General features: G+C 42.4%; 1 protein-coding gene across 2 annotated transcripts; it reads left to right on the top strand.

The window, feature by feature from the left end:
• The first annotated feature begins 891 nt into the window (after positions 1 to 891).
• LOC125513780 (ADP-ribosylation factor GTPase-activating protein AGD2) lies at positions 892 to 19,878 on the top strand. 2 transcript variants are annotated; one of them, XM_048678970.2, is made up of 20 exons: positions 892 to 1,105; positions 2,938 to 3,014; positions 4,120 to 4,220; positions 4,526 to 4,596; positions 5,572 to 5,634; positions 5,881 to 5,925; positions 6,175 to 6,240; positions 6,313 to 6,360; positions 6,449 to 6,544; positions 6,623 to 6,664; positions 6,776 to 6,991; positions 7,333 to 7,464; positions 8,106 to 8,315; positions 8,502 to 8,588; positions 9,555 to 9,806; positions 10,647 to 10,768; positions 12,264 to 12,354; positions 17,694 to 18,109; positions 19,046 to 19,150; positions 19,598 to 19,878. In XM_048678970.2, exons 1-20 carry the CDS (start codon positions 1,058 to 1,060, stop codon positions 19,599 to 19,601), a joined length of 2,292 nt encoding a protein of 763 aa, XP_048534927.2. In that variant the 5' UTR covers positions 892 to 1,057; the 3' UTR covers positions 19,602 to 19,878. The 2 variants fall into 2 exon arrangements, with proteins under 2 accessions (XP_048534927.2, XP_048534928.2); XM_048678971.2 differs by lacking the exon at positions 19,598 to 19,878 and having other exon boundaries at positions 19,046 to 19,154.
• Positions 19,879 to 20,362: the final 484 nt, after the last annotated feature.

The raw sequence follows: 20,362 nt of genomic DNA on the forward strand, positions 1-20,362 counted from the left end.
TGAAAAAAATGCGTTTTCTAATTTTTTTTTCGCGAGAGTCACGTTTTTGCTTCCGCGAGAGTCACGATTTTGCTTTCGCGAGAGTCACGTCCGTGCCTCTCAGAAGGAAAAAAACACATTTTATGTTTTTTTCCTTTCGCGAGAGTCACGGTTCTGCTTCCGTGAGAGCCACGGTTGTGCTTTCGCAAGAGTCATGGCCGTGCCTCTCAGAAAGGGAAAAAATACGCGTTTTCTGTTTTTTTCGCGAGTCACAGTTTTGCTTCTGCGAGAGGCACGGGTGTGCTTTCGCAAGAGTCACGGCTGTGTCTCTTGAAAACGAAAAAAAACACGTTTTCTATTTTTTTTTCCTTCCACGAGAGTCACAGTTTTGCTTCCATGAGAGGCACGGGTGTGATTTCGCGAGAGGCACGTGCATGCCTCTTTCGAAAAGGAAAAAAAACCATGCTTCTGGTTCGGTTTTTCGCCCAGTTTTTTCGTTCGTTTGTCTTCATGAAAAAAAAGTTCGTCAAAATCTATGAACATGGGATCTAGTTTTGAAGATCTTGACGCGAGAAATCCAATGATGAAAACGGTTCGAGATTTGGACGCACGGTTTAAAAGATAAAACATTTTGAATAAATATATCTATGAAAAAAGAAAACTATCAGGTTGCGATAAGTGGCGCGCTGCATATGCGCCACTTGTCGTGATCTGGAAAAGTGGAGTGTTTTTTGCAACAAGTACTTCTTAATTAGTGATTTCGCCCGAAGGCTCGGCGAGCATTCTAATCTGATGCACTACCAACAAATTCGGCCCAGCCCACTAACCAACCTGAAAGCCCATCAACCATCTGAATCAGTTGCTAGTTAGGCCCAAAAATCAGCCGAACGCATGCAAACCCGGTGGCGACGGAACGGACGGAGCCCTGAGTGGCCTCCTTCACCGACCCACGAAAGAGAACAGCTCCACGCGACAGAGAGACAGCAACTGCCCGACCGCACTCCTCTTCCACCTCCCGCCCACGCCCAGATCTCCCGGAGCTTCCAGAGAGCAGCCTCGCCCCCGCTCGAGGACAGACATGGCGGCCTTCACCAAGCTCGAGGACTCCCCCATGTTCCGCAAGCAGGTGCTTCCCTTCTCTCCCTGCCCGCGAGGCGTACACGATCATCGGGGTCCCTCCGGGTTAGCATATTTGGGATCCCGTGGATTGAAGAGATCTCCGGTTTGTTCTGCGTTTTTGCTTGGCGTTCTTGGCGGGCTCGCATCAGGCGCATGGTGGGTTTTGAGCTGTATTTAGGGTTTTGATGGTTGTAATGACAGAGCCGAGGCGAATTTGGGGATTCGGCACCGTTTTGTGTCGCGAGATCTCGACTTGATCGTGTGCTTTCCTGGTTGTCGGTCGGTTTTGATTGGAAATGCGAGAGCTCTTTGAGTGGTTGGAGTTTTTCTCGATAAAATTCCGTGTTGGATTGTATTGGGCGAATCGAGTAGGTTGGTGCTAATCTGGCCGCATGAGTGGCTCACATTGTGTCTGCTTACCGGGTAGGTCTCTGCATTCCTGTTACCTTTTGGCTTTTTTGGTGCCAGATAGTGATTAGTTGGAGGGCTGACGGCTGAGGCTTTTCCGGTTGCAGTGGTGCCTTCTTGTGTTTAGATCATTTTTGCTGCTTGCCGCACACTTGGAACACAATGGTTAGACCACGTAAGGACGAACTTGTCACTTGTGGATTCAGTGAATTGGGAAGCTTGCTGGCCAAATTCTGAATCCGGCCATTCAGTCCGTGAAATTTGCTAGTTTTGTCGCCAATGCCTCTTGTTGATTTGCAATTATGCGTCTGAAATGTTATTGAGCCACCTTTTTAATTACAATGATTTATTTCACCTTTTAAATTATGTTATTTGCTGTTAGTGCTAAAACAAGTAAATTATTTGAGCATATCCAAAATATAGCACTGTTACTGTTTTATAAAGAGTAAATGTTATTCTGTTGCTTAAAAGTTACATTGGAAATGTTGATAAAATGTGCACTATATAACTACTACTATTTGATAAACAAAAAGCCACTGCACCTAAAGGCATAAAAATACCACTATAAGACAATAATGCGTAACTCACTTACTTTTGCAACAATACAAAGCACAGTCGTCTTATAATATAGTGTATGCTGTTTTGGTGTCATTTAATCGTTTAAAACCGCAAAAAGTCGTTTGGTGCTCATTACAGTTTTCAGTTTGTGTAGGCAGTATTTGGTCCTTGTTATGTATGGCCTAGGCCCCATTTTGATCCCATACTTTCAGTATAATACACTAGTCCTGTTACACATAAAATTGGGTCATCAATGGCGCATATTGACGTGGTGGGACAAATAGGCATTGACATGGCTGCTAACTCATACAGGGACTAGCTGCCTGCCCACACGAAATTACCATCTTTTCCACGTCAACCCCCTTCGTCCAAGGGGCTCCAAAATGAGCCTTGGGGTAAAGGAGGAGGGAAAAATGTGCACTGTGCCCTTGCAGCGACATTGGTGCTCTGTGAATTATTGGAACACCTTGTTGGACCAGCATGGCAAATTGAAATTTTGACATATTGAACTGACATATAGGCTTCATCTGTAAATGAGAAGATCCTCGGTTGCAGTTTTTTGGATTTTATATGTATTCCGTGACTAACCTTACTCAAGATTGAATTCTGTTGTAATTTAGCAATGAAAGAAATCCAAAGATTATTCTCTAGATGGCTGGTATTCGGGCATAATGATCATTTCGCTGAAATAGTAGTGATCTTGACACATGACTGTTTGGACACTGGTCTCAATAATTTCACAAGATGGAGCATGAAATTTCCCTTCAACTTCTCTCTCTTTTTTGGCCAACGGACCTTTCTTTCCAGTTTAAACTGTAATTGAACTTATACATGCATTTAAGTTGTTTCTGACTTATTTCAATTGATCCACAGGTCAATTCTTTGGAACAACTTACCGATGAACTGAAACAGCGGTGTTCAAACCTTCATAAAGGATGCAAAAAATTCATGTATATTTTTCTCCTAACCCCTGTTCCTTAGCTGTAAAGATTTGTTGTGGAAACGTAAAGCAACCTGGCAGCATGCACATCGTTGCGGATGCTATAGATACATAGTACTATATGGGTTTCTCATATATTATTTATTTCATGTAATACATTAACTCTTTTCACTACCTAAGTCTATTTGAAGGCAAGTAAATATTTAGTTTCTGTGGCCTTAGATTAGATGTGGTGCTGATTTATGTTGTGTAATAGAGAAACTATTGAAATCACTACTCCCTGTAAAAGGAACCACAAAACGAGTTATTTCGTTCAATGTTGAAGCCATGCCACCTCTGCATGATATTAATCCTAATGTTAACCAAGGTTCACATAACAAACCATGTTATGTGCGTGGATCAAGGCCCTACGGCCGGCATACACAATCAAGGCAGGGATTATATTAGGAAAGAAGAAAATAAAAATAGGAAGGCGATACATTCAGTTAGGAATATAAAGATAGAGAGGTGCTTTGTTAGGAAATTAGAGACAGAGTTAGAGTTTCATGGATCATATTAGTCTTCTTATATATAAAGGGCTAGCAAGTAACCTTTCGAGACTGTTTCATTGCATGCCCCAAAAGGTCATACGCTAGTCCTTTATATATATGATGGCTGACTAGATCCTTAAGACTCAAACTCCATCTCCCAAGAAAGCTTATATGCATCTGTAAATTTTTAATTGAAGTCATCTCTTTTCTAACCCTATAATATCCTATCTGTACTTAATTCTTAAACCAGTCCCTGCATCCATAACATATGAATCCTCCGTAAGGCATACAACCTCACTGGAATGCTAAAGCTAGTTGTAAACGTTTTTAGATGAAAGCAAATTATTAATTTGGTCCTGTATTATTGTGTTATGGTCCAATATTAATTTGGATGTCTATAGCATATATTCTATGGATGCCTGTGAAGGATAATTTTACATGCTCCTTTCCTTACTGCTTCTAACCATTTTTACTATTATATTGCATGTAACTATGTACTTTTGTAATTTTATGGACTAAAACAATAATAAACCTTATGGTTGATGTTCAAGCTTGTTATAGTTTGGCTAATATCCTTAGTTTCAGGGGATCTCTTGATGAAGGATATGCAGGAGATCTATTATTTGCTGACGCCCTAGAAGCTTTTGGTGCTGGTCGAGATGACCCTGTTAGCGTTGCCATTGGAGGTTATTTCACAAAAATCTCTGATGTTTCTTTTGCTTACTTTTGTCCTGGTTCCTCATCTATACTTACTGAAGCCATTATCCTTCTCATTTGAATATCTTGTGCCCCGTAATTTTTGTTAAATCTTGGTTCTTCATGTTCCCACATTTACTTAATAGACCACAGTTCTTTGCAACAGTCGACATGATTTGCACCATGCCATCTTACTGGAACTAGATTATACAAGTTTCTTCAGTAAAATATGATTCCATGTAGCCGTTTAAATTTGGGAGAAACCTGAACTTTCAAATTCCTTATTATGTTGCAGGGCCTGTAATGTCCAAGTTCACTACTGCTTTTAGGGAGCTTGGAACGTACAAGGAGCTCCTTCGTTCCCAGGTACTACCTATCATGTACCATTGGCCTCAACCTTTCTTGGTAGTTTACTTCACCTGTGAGAATAATTTAGTAGAAAATAATATCTTTCTTGCTAAGTTTTGAGTTTTCTTTTTGAACATTGCTAAGTTTTGAGTTTGAAGGACAGGCCTGGCGCAGTAGTGTGCCAAGAGGTCCTGGGTTCGACGCAGCCTCTCTGCATTGCACTGTGCAGGGGTAAGGCTTGCCTCGTATAATCCATCCCCAGACCCCACCTGGTGTGGGAGCTTCTAGAACTGGGACTGTCCTTTGAGTTTTGAGGTTGCACGCCTTGAATTTATCCCTTGCGAGTAATGGCATGATCTGTACCATTTCAATTTATAGCATTTGCATCAGCAGTACCTGTGCTTTCCTTCTTCTGTTTTCAGATTCAAACCTGCAGTTTGGAACCATGGCAATTTGACAACTGTAGCTTCAATGTTTAGACTGTAGCATACTCAGTATATTTTACCACCTACAAATTGGATTAGTGGTAAGTTTCACTACATGTGGGGCAGATTGAAAGTAGAGGTGGTCAAATGTTACACTTTTAACATAAAGGTGGGAATTTGCAAAACCACAAAAATGCAATTATGAGCCATGCATACCCCAATTTGTGAAGGCTTGTACATCCTTATATTGCAAGGAACAGAACTGATTGGAAGGAAATGCCAAAGTGGTCTTTGAGCTGGAAAAAACTGTTAAGAAAGGAAAACATTTTGATTTACTTAGCTTGACTGCACCAGCATATATCCAGAACCTGAATCATGTGTTGAAAGAGGATATTTATGTGTTATGTAACGAGGTCTTCATTTGCGTATCACAAAATCTTTATGTATGGATTCCTGGAAAGTTGTTACATTTCATTTGGTCATGATGTATGGCGCTCTGTTCTTTTTTCCTAGTAAAATATCATTACAAGTGACTATAACATTCTAATCAGTCTGTCCCTTCAAACAGGTCGAGCATATGCTTAGTGAACGTTTGACGCAATTCATTAACGAGGATCTGCATGATGCAAAGGTGACCCCCCCCACCCCCCCCCCCCCCCCCCCCCCACACACACACACACACACACACATGTCTTAACAAGTTTTATGCTTGTTGGGCTCAAACTTAATTAAGTAAACTGAGATGGTCTTAAAATTAATTCCACACTTATAATTGATGTTCTCTTAACTACACTTGGCCTACTGTCTTGATTTCGATGTGGAGAATTTTAACACATTGGTTTGTTACTATTGCGCTAACATTTGGCCCAATATATAGGATTGTCGACAGCGTTTGGATAGGGCTACAATGAGCTATGATCAGGTAATGTCTTAACTTCTACTAATACCTCCGATCCGAATTAATTGACGCAACCTCTATACAATGTTGTATAGAGGATGCGTCCATTAATTCAGATCGGAGGGAGTATGTCATTATCTATTTTTGTTGTTTATTTCTTCATGTTGCCCTGTGGTGCACCATGAATAAATGAATTATCTGACCTTTTTCTGAATACCATGTGGTTTGAATATATTTTTTAATATTTCTTCCTATTGCTATCTTGCTTCTCAGGCCCGTGAAAAATTTGTGTCAGTGCGGAAAGGGACTAGAGCAGAAGTAGTGACCGGACTTGAGGAGGTAAACTGTGACAACTTTTCCGTAGTGGATGTAATTTAGTGTGCACGCTACCTTCCTAATCCCGTTTTACAGGATCTACACAATGGCAAGTCAGCTTTCGAGAGATCCCGCTTTAACTTAGTATGTATCACCATTTTTTCTTCATATAGCATTGTTATGTATATTATGTAACCATGCCAATGATTCTCCTGCAATGTAAGGAATTCAGGTTCATGCCCTTGCAAACATTGAAGCAAAGAAGAAGTACGAGTTCTTGGAATCAATAAGCGCGGTGATGGATGCCCATCTAAGATATTTTAAGCAGGCATGGATACTCTCGACAGTTTAAGCGATCTTTGTTGTATTGTTGGTTGAGACCTTGATTTTTTTTTCTTTGTTCTAGGGATTCGAGCTACTGAGCCAAATGGAACCATTCATTCACCAGGTTTAATAATCACTCCTTTGGCATATTGGTTTTAACTGATAATTATGATAACCAGGAATGCGTTGACCATAACTTATCGATGAATTTGCTAACTGCAATGTCTTAATGCAGGTTCTAACATATGCGCAGCAATCAAAAGAAATGGCTATGAATGAGCAAGATAAACTTGCAAAGAGAATTCAAGAGTTCAGAACTCAAGAAGAAATAGCAAACTTGAGAATGGCTAGTAATGTAAACACATCTACGAGTGGTGATGGCATACATGTTGTTGGTCTTCAATCCTATAAAAAGATTGAAGCCTTAATGCAGTCAACTGCCAATGGCCAGGTAGTTAATTATCCATTGTCGAGTAAAGAATCATAAATAATAGGCTAAAATACTAGAAATTATATGGATGCTGCATTGCTTCCCCACATAATGGTTTGGAGAGAACATTTAGCCCAGAGATAATACACATGCCTAGTGCCGATGAACTTTTTTTTTTCTACTGGTGCTTGATTTGTTTAGGCACCTGTTCCCCACATAATGACTGTTTGGCTCAAAATCTAGTACTCTACTCTTCTTTTATCCTCTTATTATAATTAAATCAGCTACATGTTCATTATATTTTCCATTCGTAATTATTTTCTGGAGTCTGTTGCTTTTCCTGAATATTTTTCTTTTACCAGGTTGAAATAATTAAACAAGGTTATCTCTTTAAGCGTTCTGAAAATCTACGAGGAGAATGGAAGAGGAGGTATTTTGTTCTTGACAGCCATGGGACTCTGTACTACTACGGGAACAAGGGAAATAAACAATCGGTATGGTTAGCAATTTGATCATGGCTGTCTATTTAAAACTTGGCACACTAAGTATCCTGAGCTCTCACCTTTTGCTTGCGTGAGTTGGTAAACTTATGTTTTGTAGAAATATATGTTTCGTCTTATTCATAGTTATAATTGATTTTTTCGTTGTAAATCAGCTATATTTGTGATAAACATTATGTTTTCTAGTATCTAATCCTTGATCATGGTTTTTATGACTCTTACTTACTGTGCCATTTTCCTCTTTCAATTAGAATATGATCTAGTATTGTTTATGTTTGGTGATTAATCATTCTCTGTGTGGAAGGTTGGTGATTAATCATTCTCTGTGTGGAAGGTATCAGACTGATGCACATTTTCCCCATCAAGTGGATTAATTTTAAAAATGAGTTACAGCGGGGATCTTCCCCACTGTCTTTTGGCTAAAAAAAAGTGGATTAATTTTCTAAGGGCTATGTCACTACAGTGTAATTTGTGCTCTACAAAGTTTCTGCGCAATTGGTGATTAGAGTGGGGATATGATAGATTGTTTAAGTGCGGCGTTTGAGAAGTTATGCCGTAAATGTGTTATATAATTCACCATAAGCAGCTGTTATTTGTTATTTATTGTATACTTACCTTGTTTTGTTCTTTGGAAGCAAGGAGTGGCATCACAGCAAACTGCTGAACCGACTGGTGTATTTAGTCGCTTCAGATTCTTAAATCCAAAAGCTTCATCTCAGGGGGATGATTCTCTTTCATGTCGTACAATTAATCTCAGAACTTCAACAATTAAGATGGATGCTGAAGAAAATGATTTAAGATTTTGCTTCAGAGTAATCACTCCCATGAAGGCATACACTTTACAGGTAATTGTAACTGTTACCCCTTAAACGTTGAGCGTTCTGTATATAGCACAAATTTTAGGGTTTGAAGAAAAACAGTGTTTTGAGATGTCAGAAGAAAAACACATTGTTATGAACTTATGATATTCATTTTTCGAGAAGTGATGCCATATGTTTCCTGAGATCCAATTTTCGCTTTGTTGATGGCAGGCGGAGACAGAGGCTGACCAAAAGGACTGGATCGAAAAAATAACAGGAGTTATTGCATCACTGCTGAATTCACCATTTTCGCATCAGGTTTGCTCCGGTCTTTTCTTTTGTTGCATTCTACAGAAACACTTGGTTAGCTGTATCAAAATCTATCTAAAAAACCTGCTTACTGTTTGGTAGCAAACTTCAGATATCTTATTGCAGCATTTGCTTTTCATAATCATTTTACTAGTGCTTGACCTGCCTTAAGATTGGCTCCATTTTAGTGCAATTGCATACATGCGAAAAACAGTTCCTCTTCAAGTGAGTATATATTACATAAAACCACCACATGTGGGGCAGCCTTCAAACATAACCACCACTTTTGGGAAAATTTGCTAAAAGCACTACTTCTGGGGCAGGAAGTGAAAACTTACACTGATGATCGGGTTCAGTGGTTTCGAGAGCAAATCCGGCATGCTGGGCCTGCATGTAAGAGCTGACGTGGCTTAGCTTACGAAAACGCTATGTTGAGGTGGATGTGGGGCCAACTTGTTAGCTCTCATCTTCTTCCCAGCCTCTTCTCCATCCCGCTTCTGAGCCTCTGCCCTCTCTTGAGTGAGCGCCATCATCACTGGCATTCCGGCCATGCTGAGCCACTCCACATAACACAGGAGCTCCACCACAAAACCAAGAGGAAGTGACATCAGCCAAATTTGAAGCCTGTCTCCATCGTTGGAATTTGCCTTCTCGTTCCAAACTCTGACCGTGGCATCCACACCATGATCTCCTTCTCTGGTGTGTATTAGGACGATTCCCATACACAATCTCTCTCTTTCAGTTTAGTGATTCAACAGTTGTAGCCTTGCTCCTGTGCATGACTGACATCACATCGACTCCTGGTCTCATTTTAGCCATCTGTGGGGTTCCCATGCATTGCTGGCATCGCATCGGCTCCTGGTTCCAAAAGTGGTGGTTATGTTTGAAGGCTATCCCAAGTGTAGTGGTTTTATGTAGTTCGCTATCTTCAAGTTAGTACTATACTGATTTTATCCTGATTTCATCTTATTTCAGCCGCCATATGGGAATCTAGCAGCAGAAAGTCATGGTTCTGCAAGTTCTCTTGATTCTGCTGCATCTCTTGAAGAGAGCAAAAGTTCAGAAGCACACAGTGATGCAATAAACCATCTCAGGAATATCCCTGGAAACGACAGTTGTGCAGAATGTCGTTCTCCAGATCCTGATTGGGCATCTCTAAACTTGGGTATTCTTATTTGCATCGAGTGCTCAGGGGCTCACAGGAATCTTGGAGTCCATATTTCAAAGGTGCAATATCCAATCTTTATTTTTAGCACATTTACTTTTTTTGGCACCTTATTTACGTTACAACTTGATCAGTATACATTGGGTTGGCCCTGTCATCCCCAGAAAGATTTTGTACTTGAAATGATTGGAGCTATTAACTTAGTGATAGCACTAGCGTAAAGCTGTAAAATAGCAGCGTAATACTGTCCACTGCCGCCGATCACTATTGAAGATGGTTGACAGAACTCAATGCGAACTATGGGCTGCCTTTTTCTGCAATGTTAGTACTTGGTATCCTGTCAAAGTATCTTTATGAACTGAAGGATCTAGATTCTTTTGGTTCACCAGAAGATCTGTCCTTTTTTCCTCGATTGATCTGTCTTCTCAATCGACATTACCTTCCCGCAGTTGCAGTCCAATTTCGAATTCTGAAACTGCCATGTCTTTGCCAGAAAAGGTTCACATACCTTGTTGTAATACATGTAGCTATTATATTTCCCTTTGCTGGTACTGACGTAATAATGAATTGTACTTACCACTTAGTCCAACTCCGACTTAGGAATATGTTTTCATACCATGTATATTATATATTGTAGATATTAGCATATATTTCTGTATACTCGGTCAAACTTAATATAGTTTGACTTAGGACAAAACTAGAACTTCAAGTAATGTGGAACAGAGGGAGTATTTGTTAATGAGTATAAGATGTTCATAACTATGTGAATACGCCAATCTTTGCTGTATATGATATTTTGCGGGCTTGTGATATATAGGGTTTTAATAGTCTTTTGATTTAGACATTATACCATATCAAGGTCACTATTTCAACAGTGCAGCTGATGTTCTTATTTGATGTAGGTTCGATCCTTGAGATTGGATGTGAAAATATGGGAGCCAGTAATTATTGATTTGTTTCGTGCACTTGGAAATGATTACAATAATTCCATTTGGGAAGCTTTGCTTCCAAAAGAAGATCAAGGGTATGTTCAAGCAATATACGTATCGTGTTAACTAGTTCTTCTACTCAAGTTTTAAACATTTCTCGTCCTAGCTACTCCCTCTTCTAAACATCGATAAGCTATGGGAGATGACTGTTAACAAATTTGGGCTAAACGGATCATGTGTACCTGTACAGATTGTTTGTACTTATACATGTACCGTTTACAATTATTTGAGCTCTCTGGAAGTCTGGAATTCGTTTATTTATAGAGTGAACTTAGGATTGAATTTCCAATCAATTTTCAGTGTGTACTGAAATTCATTATGTGACAGGGTGCTCAATGAATTAGCTAGGTTACCCTGATATGTTGGGGAGTCGCAGTGTCAGCTTCCTGATACGTATCCAGTACTGATACACCCTGATATGTATAGAGAAGTATTGGAATAATTCTTTTCGAAAACATAGTTATAGGAATAGTTTTCTTTTGGCAAAGAAAAGATACTTGCTGATACTCCGTCAATACTCCACTACACACTCTGATATGCCATCTCCCTCTCATTGGGTGAGCGAAAAGCCATTGATTTGAGGGATCAGTTGTGTTCTTGTTGATCGAGGCCAACAGTGGGGTAGAGTTCCAGAGATGCTGGTGCTTTGCGAAGCAGGCGTGGTGTGGCCACCAACCAGATCTGGGTGTGTGTGTGGAGGAGGGATAAGATGGGGATAGTGGAAGCGAAGGTGCTTTCTACTTTGTAAATGCTAATGCTAATAATACTTATTTACTAGGGCAATGATATTACTTCGGGTCCTCATCTGTGGGTTTGAGTCTAGTCTTATTGACTTTATTATTCTTATCTTCTACCAAGTAGCCAGAAGATAATCTTTCAATTTGATACCGCATTGACCATATATTTATACTCTTATAAAGATCGGAGTTGGTGGCGGTCTTCACCCTCAGAGACTACCTTACGTTGCCAAGAACTTAATTGCCACAATTATTATACATTATATATAGTACACAGATGTATCATGGTTGATAACATTTATGTATATTTTGATATATTTTTCAATTGCAAAAGACTAGGTACTATGATGATACAACCGTTTAAACAATTCATGCAGTAAAAATAAAACGTTTTCTACAGTAAAACAGTAGAGTAACTCCTATGTATATTTTTTATAAATAAAGGGAGACATATTAACAGGGTTACATGAGCAATTAGCCCATATGTACACTAGATTACAATCCCAAAATGGCCACACTTATTGAAGGGAGTCTAGCCAAGCAAGTAAAGAGGCTTGAAGAGGGGCCTTAAAAATAAGCTTCTTAGCAATGCATGAGCAATTAACTCCCGTAGCAGCGCAATTAACTTCCATAATGACACTACGAGTATTTAGTACTCCCTCCGTTCCTAAATATTTGTCTTTTTAGAGATTTCAAATGGACTACCACATACGGGGCAAACTTTGCTCTTGTCTCCTATCTAATTAATTTCTCGACAGTGACTTATTGTGTAATATTATTTAATTCCATGCAGAATGGATGAGTCAAATAGCGCTATCCTGTTCATGGAAAAGCCTAAACCTACTGATGCATTCTCAATAAAGGAAAGGTTCATACAATCAAAGGTAAGCTCTTCTGTGCTGTCTGTGCGACTAAGCCTAGTAGCACGTTCTCAGTGTTAGGAAAATATGCAACTTGGTATTATCAGGAGGCTAAAGCCATCATATATACATGTACAAGTGGGAGGCCAAAGGCCAGAATGCAAAAGGCCAAAGGCCACCATAAATATAACTCTTAACACCCCCCCTCAAACTCATGGTGGATCCACAACACTGAGTTTGGAGAGGTAAAAACCATGTTGCACTCTATTCTGGGCCTTCGTGAATAAGTCCGCCAACTGCAATTCGGAAGGCACATACTGAAGAGCAATAATGATCCTGAACAACAGCGCGCACAAAGAAAGCATCAACCCCAATAATGCTTGGTAAGCTCATGCTTCACAGGATCCTGCGCAATACTGATAGCACCTGTACTGTCTGACAAGAGGGTAGTAGGTGTAGTAACAGAAACACTAAAATCCTCAAGCGACCATCGTAACCAAGTCACCTCTGCCGTCAAGCCATAGCTCGCAACTCAGCCTCTGCACTCAAACGGAAAACTGTAGTCTGTTTCTTTGTCTTCCAGGCAATGAGAGAACCACCAAGAAAAACATAGTAAGCAGATAGTGAACGGCGATCCGAGGGATCACTAGCCCATGTAGCATCCGAATAGGCTTGGAGCTGTAGCGAGCTAGAACTGGGAAAGAAGAGACGATGAGAGATCGTGCCACGAAGATATCGTAGAACACAAAGAAGATGACTATAGTGAACCAAAGTGGGAGCAGAAACAAACTGACTATTCTATGGGCAGGATAGGAGATATCCGGACGAGTGACAGCGAGATAGACAAGACTCCCAACAAGATGACGATAACGTGTCAGATCAGACAAGGGCTCACCATCAGAAGCACGAAGGTGAACATTGAGCTCCATAGGAGTATCAGCGGTGCGCTCATCACTAAGAGCCGCATGAGTGAGAAGATCTTGGATATACTTTTCTTGGGAAATAAAGAAGCCATCAGAGGTAGAAGAAACCTCAATCCCAAGAAAGTAGCAAAAAGGACCAAGATCCGACATACGAAACTGCTCACTAAGACGTGCCTTGACAAAGGCAATGTACTCAGAGTCATCACCAGTGATGATCATGTCATCAACATATAGAAGAAGAGTCCTACCACGAGGAGAAGGGTGGACAAACAACGCTGGATCATGAACACTGGGCGAAAAACCAGCGGCAGTCACCACAGAGGCGAAGCGCTCAAACCAAGCAGGGGGGCTTGCTTAAGGCCATAGAGAGAGCGACGAAGACGACAAACCATGCCATCAAGAACTGAATACCCAGGTGGTGGTTGCATATAAACTTCCTCACGCAACTCACCATTTAGAAAGGCATTCTTCACATCAAGCTGAGACAGACCAATGGCGAAGAGAGGCCACGGCGAGAAGTGTGCGAACAGTGGTCATATGGGTCACAGGAGCAAAAATCTAATCGTAATCACGACCATGCTCCTGCTGAAAACCACGAGCCACAAGATGAGCTTTATAACGCTAAAGAGAACCATCAGAGCGAGTCTTAATCTTATAGACCCACTTACAAGTGATGGGACGAACACGGGGAGGAAGAGAAACCAGATCCCACGTGCCAGTGCGCTCAAGGGCGGCAATCTCCTCTGCCATCGCAAGCTGCCATTCAGGATGAACGACAACATCTCGATAAGAAGTCGGCTCAAGGACGGTCGAAAGACCATAGTGAGAAGGAGAATATCGGTTAGGGGGGGGGGGACAAGGCCAAGAGCGAAGACCATAAGTCGACTGAGAGGAGGAAGACGCACCAGAAATAGACTCACCCACAACACGTGGACGACGAGTATAATGAAAAGGAAAGGAGGGAAGAGGTGGAACCACTGGAGGTGGAGACGGGGAATGTATCAGTGATGAAGGTGGAGAAGTGGAAGGTATCAGTGATGAAGGTGGAGAAGTGAAAGGTGTCGATGATGAAGGTGGAGAGTCATGCGAGGAGGGCGAAGAAGAACCCATAGAAGAGGATGGCGTCCGATCTGCAACAGCGGGACGAGGAGTAGGAATAATGGGCGAGGAGTAAGAAAAGAGATGTCCTCCGTGGAAAAGGTAGGAGAGGATGGACGCGGGTAGAAGGGACGAGACCAAGGTTTTTGAGTCGCGACTTGGCGAGTTGCCGCGAGCCCTGCGGCTCGGCGTATAGTCGACGAAAGTCGCTGTATAGTCGCGAGTCGTCCTGATTTTTGGAAAACGACTTGGCGATTAGTCGGCGACTATACAGCGACTCAAAAACCATGGACGAGACTCATCAAAGGCCACATCCCAGGAAATAAGCATTCGACGACCGATAGGATCCCAACACCGATAGCCCTTATGCTCATCACTATATCCAAGAAAGACACACTCAATAGACCGAGCGGTCAGTTTGGTGCGTTCATGAGGGGCAAGCAAAGCATAGCAAACCCAACCAAACAAATGAAGCGCCGAATAATCAGGAGAACGACCAGAAAGACGCTCGAGAGGAATACCACCATGTAGAGCAGCAGATGGCTGAATATGGATGAGATAGGTGGAAGTGGTAATAGCCTCAGCCCAGAAGTGAGGCGGAAGAGGCGGCGATCATCATTGCACGCACCGTCTCAAGAAGGTGACGATGCTTGCGCTCAGCCACACCATTTTGAGTATGAGCACCAGGGAAAGAGAACTGAGTAAGAGTACCCTGCTCAGCAAGGAAATCTCGCAGTGCATGGGAGATATACTCACGAGCTGAATCTGCGCGAAAAACATGAATAGGAGCGAAAAGCTGTGTATGAACCATGGCAGCAAATTTTTTGTATATAGATAAGACCTCACTACGAGATGACATGAAATAAATCCAAGTGTACCAAGAAAAATCATTTATAAAGATAATATAGTAGCGATGACCCCCTTTCGAAGCGAAGGGAGCCGGACCCCAAACATCGGAGTTAATGAGATCAAAAGGGCGCTTGGACACCGACTCACTGTGAGGATAGGGTAGCTGAATCTGCTTACCAAGCCTACAACCTAGACAATCCAACAAAGCGTTACCGGAGACAGACCCCAGAACACCGCGATGAACCAAAGACGAGAGACGAGAACCACACAGATGGCCAAGACGATGATGCCACTGTTGAAAAGAACTAGTAGATGCAGCAACAGGGGCTGCGACACTGGCGCCGGTGGCAGTGGAGGGGAGGGAAGACGAAGCCAATCAAGCTCCCAGAGACCATCAGGGCGTTGAGGGCCAGCACCAAGCAGAGCGCCTGTGCGACGATCCTGTACAGAACACGGATCAAAGTCGAGAGTGACCCTACAACTAGAGTCAACAATCTGACCTCTAGATATGAGCTGCATGGTAAGTCGAGGAACATGAGCGACAGAGGGAACATGAAATGAAGAAGTGCTAAGAGTGCATCGACTAGCTACAGGGAGGGGAGTGCCATCAGCCGTAAGAACATGAATAAGTAGAAGGTGGTTTCTCAATGCCAGAAGAGTTGGTCACGGGAACTGCAGAACCTGTCGGTGAAGAATCCCAAGCAGCAAGCAGGCGTCGCAGCTGCGCAATCTCACGCGCAGATAAGGACACAACAGAGGAGGTCGAGGTAGAAACACCTGCTGATGGTGAGCAGTCGCCACCACCCGTGGAAGTGGCGTGTAGAGTCGACCGAGAGTAGCAAGTCGACATAGAGCCACATGTGGAAGCCACTGGGGGAGTCGACATAGAGCGATCACCGCTGCGTGTGGAATCCGCGGGAGGAGTCGGTGTAGAGCGGTCACCGCCGTGCGCGGAAGCCGCGGGAGGTGTCCGCGTAGAGCGATCACCCCCGCGCGTGGAAGCCGCTGGAAGAGTCAACATAGAGTGGTCACCGCCACGCGCGGAAGCCGCGGGAGGAGTCGATGTAGAGCGGTCACCGCCGCGCGCGGAAGCCATGGGAGGAGTCGACGTAGAGAGCCCACCACACCTTGCTGAAAAAGCCGGAGGGGACAACGTCACATGTGGACGAGCACCAAGGACCGGGAGACGGCGCGTGTGCGAGACGGGATCAACATAGGGAACACCGGATGGCAACGACATATTTTTTTATTTTGTGGGAGAAGGCAATTAGACCAAGCAGCTCAGCCCACGTGAACTGAGCCCAGCCGAACAGAGCAGCACAAGCAGGCTCAAAAAAGAACGCACGATCACGCGCACGATGCAGCAGGCAGAGCAGGGCAGAGGCCGCACGTCCACTCGCACGATGCAGCGGGCGGAGCAGGGCAGAGGTCGGGCGCGGCCAGCGAACAAGGCAGCGGGCAGAGATCGGGCACGGCCGGAAGGGCAGCTGCAGGTTGAGGAGATCGGGAAGTTGGGCCGCCAACGGCGGAGTTAGCAGCGGCAGATCAGCACGGCGGCCGGTGCAACGGGGTGGGCGGCACAGAGGAGCGCGCGTGGGTCAGCAGGGAAACAGGGATCCGGCGGCTGGCGCACGGAATCTGGCGGTTGGGCGAAGATCTGCAGGACGGACGGCCAAATCCTGACGCGGCCGCAGCAAGTCTTCACGGGAGAGGAGCAGCCGATCGAAGGGAGTAGTCCAGCAGCCAAGATCAGAAGGAATCGGGGCAGATCGGGAGTGGCAACTGGATCGAGACGGATCACAGGGAAGGATGAGCGACGCCGAGAGCAACAGCGAGCGTGAGATGGATCAGAAGCACGAGTTGCGCGTGCGAAAAAATACCTAGAGCTCTAATACCATGTTAGGGAAATATGCAACTTGGTATTATCAGGAGGCCAAAGGCCAGAATGCAAAAGGCCAAAGGCCACCATAAATATAACTCTAACACTCAGTAGCTAATATATGGCGAGTCGGGCATTTGCTGATTGAAGTTTCCAAAAGGCAATCTTTCTGTGTTTATGAACATTGTACTAGTGGTTATTCTGCTGTAGTGTCGGTTATTTTAGTTTGTAAAACTTCTGGGCTTTAGTGAGCCAATCATCCAATATATTGTTAGAGGAGCCTGGCAGCCTGATGTGCTAGCATAAGATTTCTGGAATTAGTATCCACAAAATGGCTGTTTGACTATAATATTTGAGTTGAAATCGACAAATTACATCACAATTAATGTAATGGCTGACTAGAAACTTCAAGCTTTCATGTTGAGTCTGTATCCAATGAAGTAATGCTGTCATTTCCCTGCAGATACTTTGGACTTTTGGGGATTAATAATATTTAGCTTCATGTATGAATTATGATATTGACTATACTGCTGTTCCTCCAGCAGTTTTCACTATTCTACCGATCAACTTCTGTACGTTATTCCATAATTCTTTCTCATAAATGATCTGTGCAGTACGTGGACAAACTTCTTATTGCCAAAGACGCCAATCAAATTACCATTGGTGTACTGGAAGCTATAAGGACAAATGATGTGAGAGCAGTGTATCGCATTCTTGTGTTGGCTGATGCAAGCCCTAACATGACATACGATGAGTTGAACAACGACGTTAATCATGTTCTACCAGTAACAGACAGGAAATTATTTGATCCAGCCTCTTGTGAGAAAATAGAGGATTCCGGGAGACCGGAAGGTTGTCTGCAAGGCTGCTCCTTATTGCACTTGGCATGTCAACATGGTCATCCTGTACTAGTGGAGCTTCTGCTACTTATGGGCGCGGATATTAATAAGCGGGATTTCCATGGACGGACACCATTGCACCATTGTGTCCAAAAGAGTAATGATGCTCTTACCAAGCATCTACTGAAGAGGTAAGGTTGCATTCCTGCTGTATAGTCATCTGTTAATTATATTCCAATATATTTTCAGTGCTTGGACATGTAATGATTGCTCATGCCAAGAGCTCCATGTTTCCACTTGAATACATAATGTTTCAGCATTGAAGTACACTGATTTCTTTACAAGAAGACCGTACTTTTCTCTCTCAAAAAAGATTGGTTGTCTTTTTCATTTCATTCACCATAATAACTAGGCATTGAGAAATTTAGACGCAGATATGATACTTCTTTTGGGGATTTTGAGAACGTGTTTGCTAGATTTTATCATTTTAACTAAATATTTAAAACAAATGTGACTGGTGTCTTGTAAGATACTACCTCCGTAAACTAGTACTCCCTTTGTCCCAAAATAACTGTCTCAACTTTAGTACAAAGTTGGGACACTTACTTTGGGACGGAGGGAGTATAAGACATTTTAGATCACTAAAATAGTGATCTAAAACGTCTTGTATTAGTTTACAGAGGGAATACTTGGAATCATTGAAGTTTCTATCATCCTGTGTCCAGGTTCACCGATCACTGTAAAAAAGCAACCATGAAAGTTTTTATCATTTTAGTTGAAAGACTTCATATGCCATCTTCAGTCAACAATATGGTCAATCACACCAATATAGTGGCCACCATAGCGCTCTGCCTCCAGTAGATCAGGCGACAGTGATGTGTATAGTGGTTTCACTTGCTTGTGTGGTTTTAATTGGTGTCTGTTCCAGATCACATATGATAAATTTCAACAGACTAGTACAAATTGTGGAAGCAGTATGCAGAACACATTCTATTTTGTTTTTTCTTATTATTACTATGATGTCCTGTCAACATCCTCTCATTTGCCTTTGGAGACCATGAAAATGATAAATTCTGAGTCCATTTTGTTTCAGTAATTTTGTTTTAATTGGGCTCCCTTTTTCACAGGGGTGCAAGAACAACAATTAAAGATGGCGGGGGCCTGACTGCTTTGGAGAGAAGAATGGAGCTTGGAGCAATAACAGATGAAGACTTGTTCATATTATTTGTGAGGTAGGACCGATAGTAGGGCTCAAAAGCCATTTTTTTACAGAAGTACTCACACCATTTGGGTGTTTTACTGTTTCCGGAACTTCAATCTGAACTCTCCAAGTTTCTATATTTTGATGATCTCTAGGAAGTAAAAAGTGCATGTTTCAGGAAAGATGGGATCAAACATCAGCGATTAAACGCTGAACCAACATTTCTCTATGAAATTAATCTGAGCGGGTTCTCCGTATTCGGCAAAAAACGAGCAATTAATTTTAGTCCTCTAGTTTGCTCATAATAAATATTTGTTTAATAAAAGCGTGCTCTATGGGAAATTAGCTAGGATTGATGGCATGCAACTTCCATGGGCTCAATGATCTGCTATTTTTCTACATCAACTGAACCACTAATTGAGTTACTGTGATCAACTTGGTTGGAAAACATGTGGATTTGAATAAAGTACGTGTGCAGGTGATTGTGGAACAATACTCCTAGGTTGTGCCGCTGTAGCCGTAGCAAGCAAAGCTCGTCTGTATCTGAAGGAGGCGTCGTGCCACCTGTTTTAGCATCTTCTACACTTTTACATCGGAAGACAAGACAAAACACTTACTGGAGATTATTGTATCTGACCTTTGCACTGCGTCGCTCCTTTGTATTACAACTATAGGCTAGTAGTTTGTATGATTTCCCTTTTGTGAAGCATATCATACTATACTATATATACATTTGGGCAATGTAAGCCTGTTTTATCTTGCGGCATCGTGCTGATTTGCAATTGTATTTGGTATTCTGAATCTTAGTGATCAGTTGTTCGCTACTGTTCTTAATGGCATCACAAGGTTAAAAAGTTGCACTAGCGTAAAATCATGGTTCTACCTCTCCGTAATGATCTTACCTAAGCAGTTCCGCTGTCGCCTCACACCACAAGTTAGCTATACAAAATCCACTAAGAAGATTCTCCCTCTGTTCACAAATATAAGATGTCTTGGATATTGCAATATAGTCTACATACACGAGTGGACAAACACACTTAAAATATGTCTATATGCATCTAATTCACAAAAAAGTTAGAACATCTTATATTTGTACAGAGGGAGTACAAAATAAGGTTCTAATTTCTAACTAAACTAATCTGAGCTGCTCATCTAGCACGTAGAAGCCACTGTATGGAAGAGTGGCGGTTTTGTACGACAGTCTTGCAGTGAGTAGAACACTGACGGACCGTGCCTGTACTTG

Source organism: Triticum urartu, chromosome 6A, assembly GCF_056163025.1.
Source record: "Triticum urartu cultivar PI428250 chromosome 6A, HENAU_Tu73, whole genome shotgun sequence".
NCBI classification, from domain to species: domain Eukaryota; kingdom Viridiplantae; phylum Streptophyta; class Magnoliopsida; order Poales; family Poaceae; genus Triticum; species Triticum urartu.

What these genes read in the sequence shown, in the direction of transcription:
- LOC125513780 (XM_048678970.2), top strand. Translation starts at nt 1,058, where the DNA reads ATGGCGGCCTTCACCAAGCTCGAGGACTCCCCCATGTTCCGCAAGCAG. An exon ending in AGAGATCCCGCTTTAACTTA is followed by an intron (nt 6,361 to 6,448) that starts GTATGTATCACC and finishes TAAGGAATTCAG; the next exon opens with GTTCATGCCCTTGCAAACAT. An exon ending in CTTCCAAAAGAAGATCAAGG is followed by an intron (nt 10,769 to 12,263) that starts GTATGTTCAAGC and finishes AATTCCATGCAG; the next exon opens with AATGGATGAGTCAAATAGCG.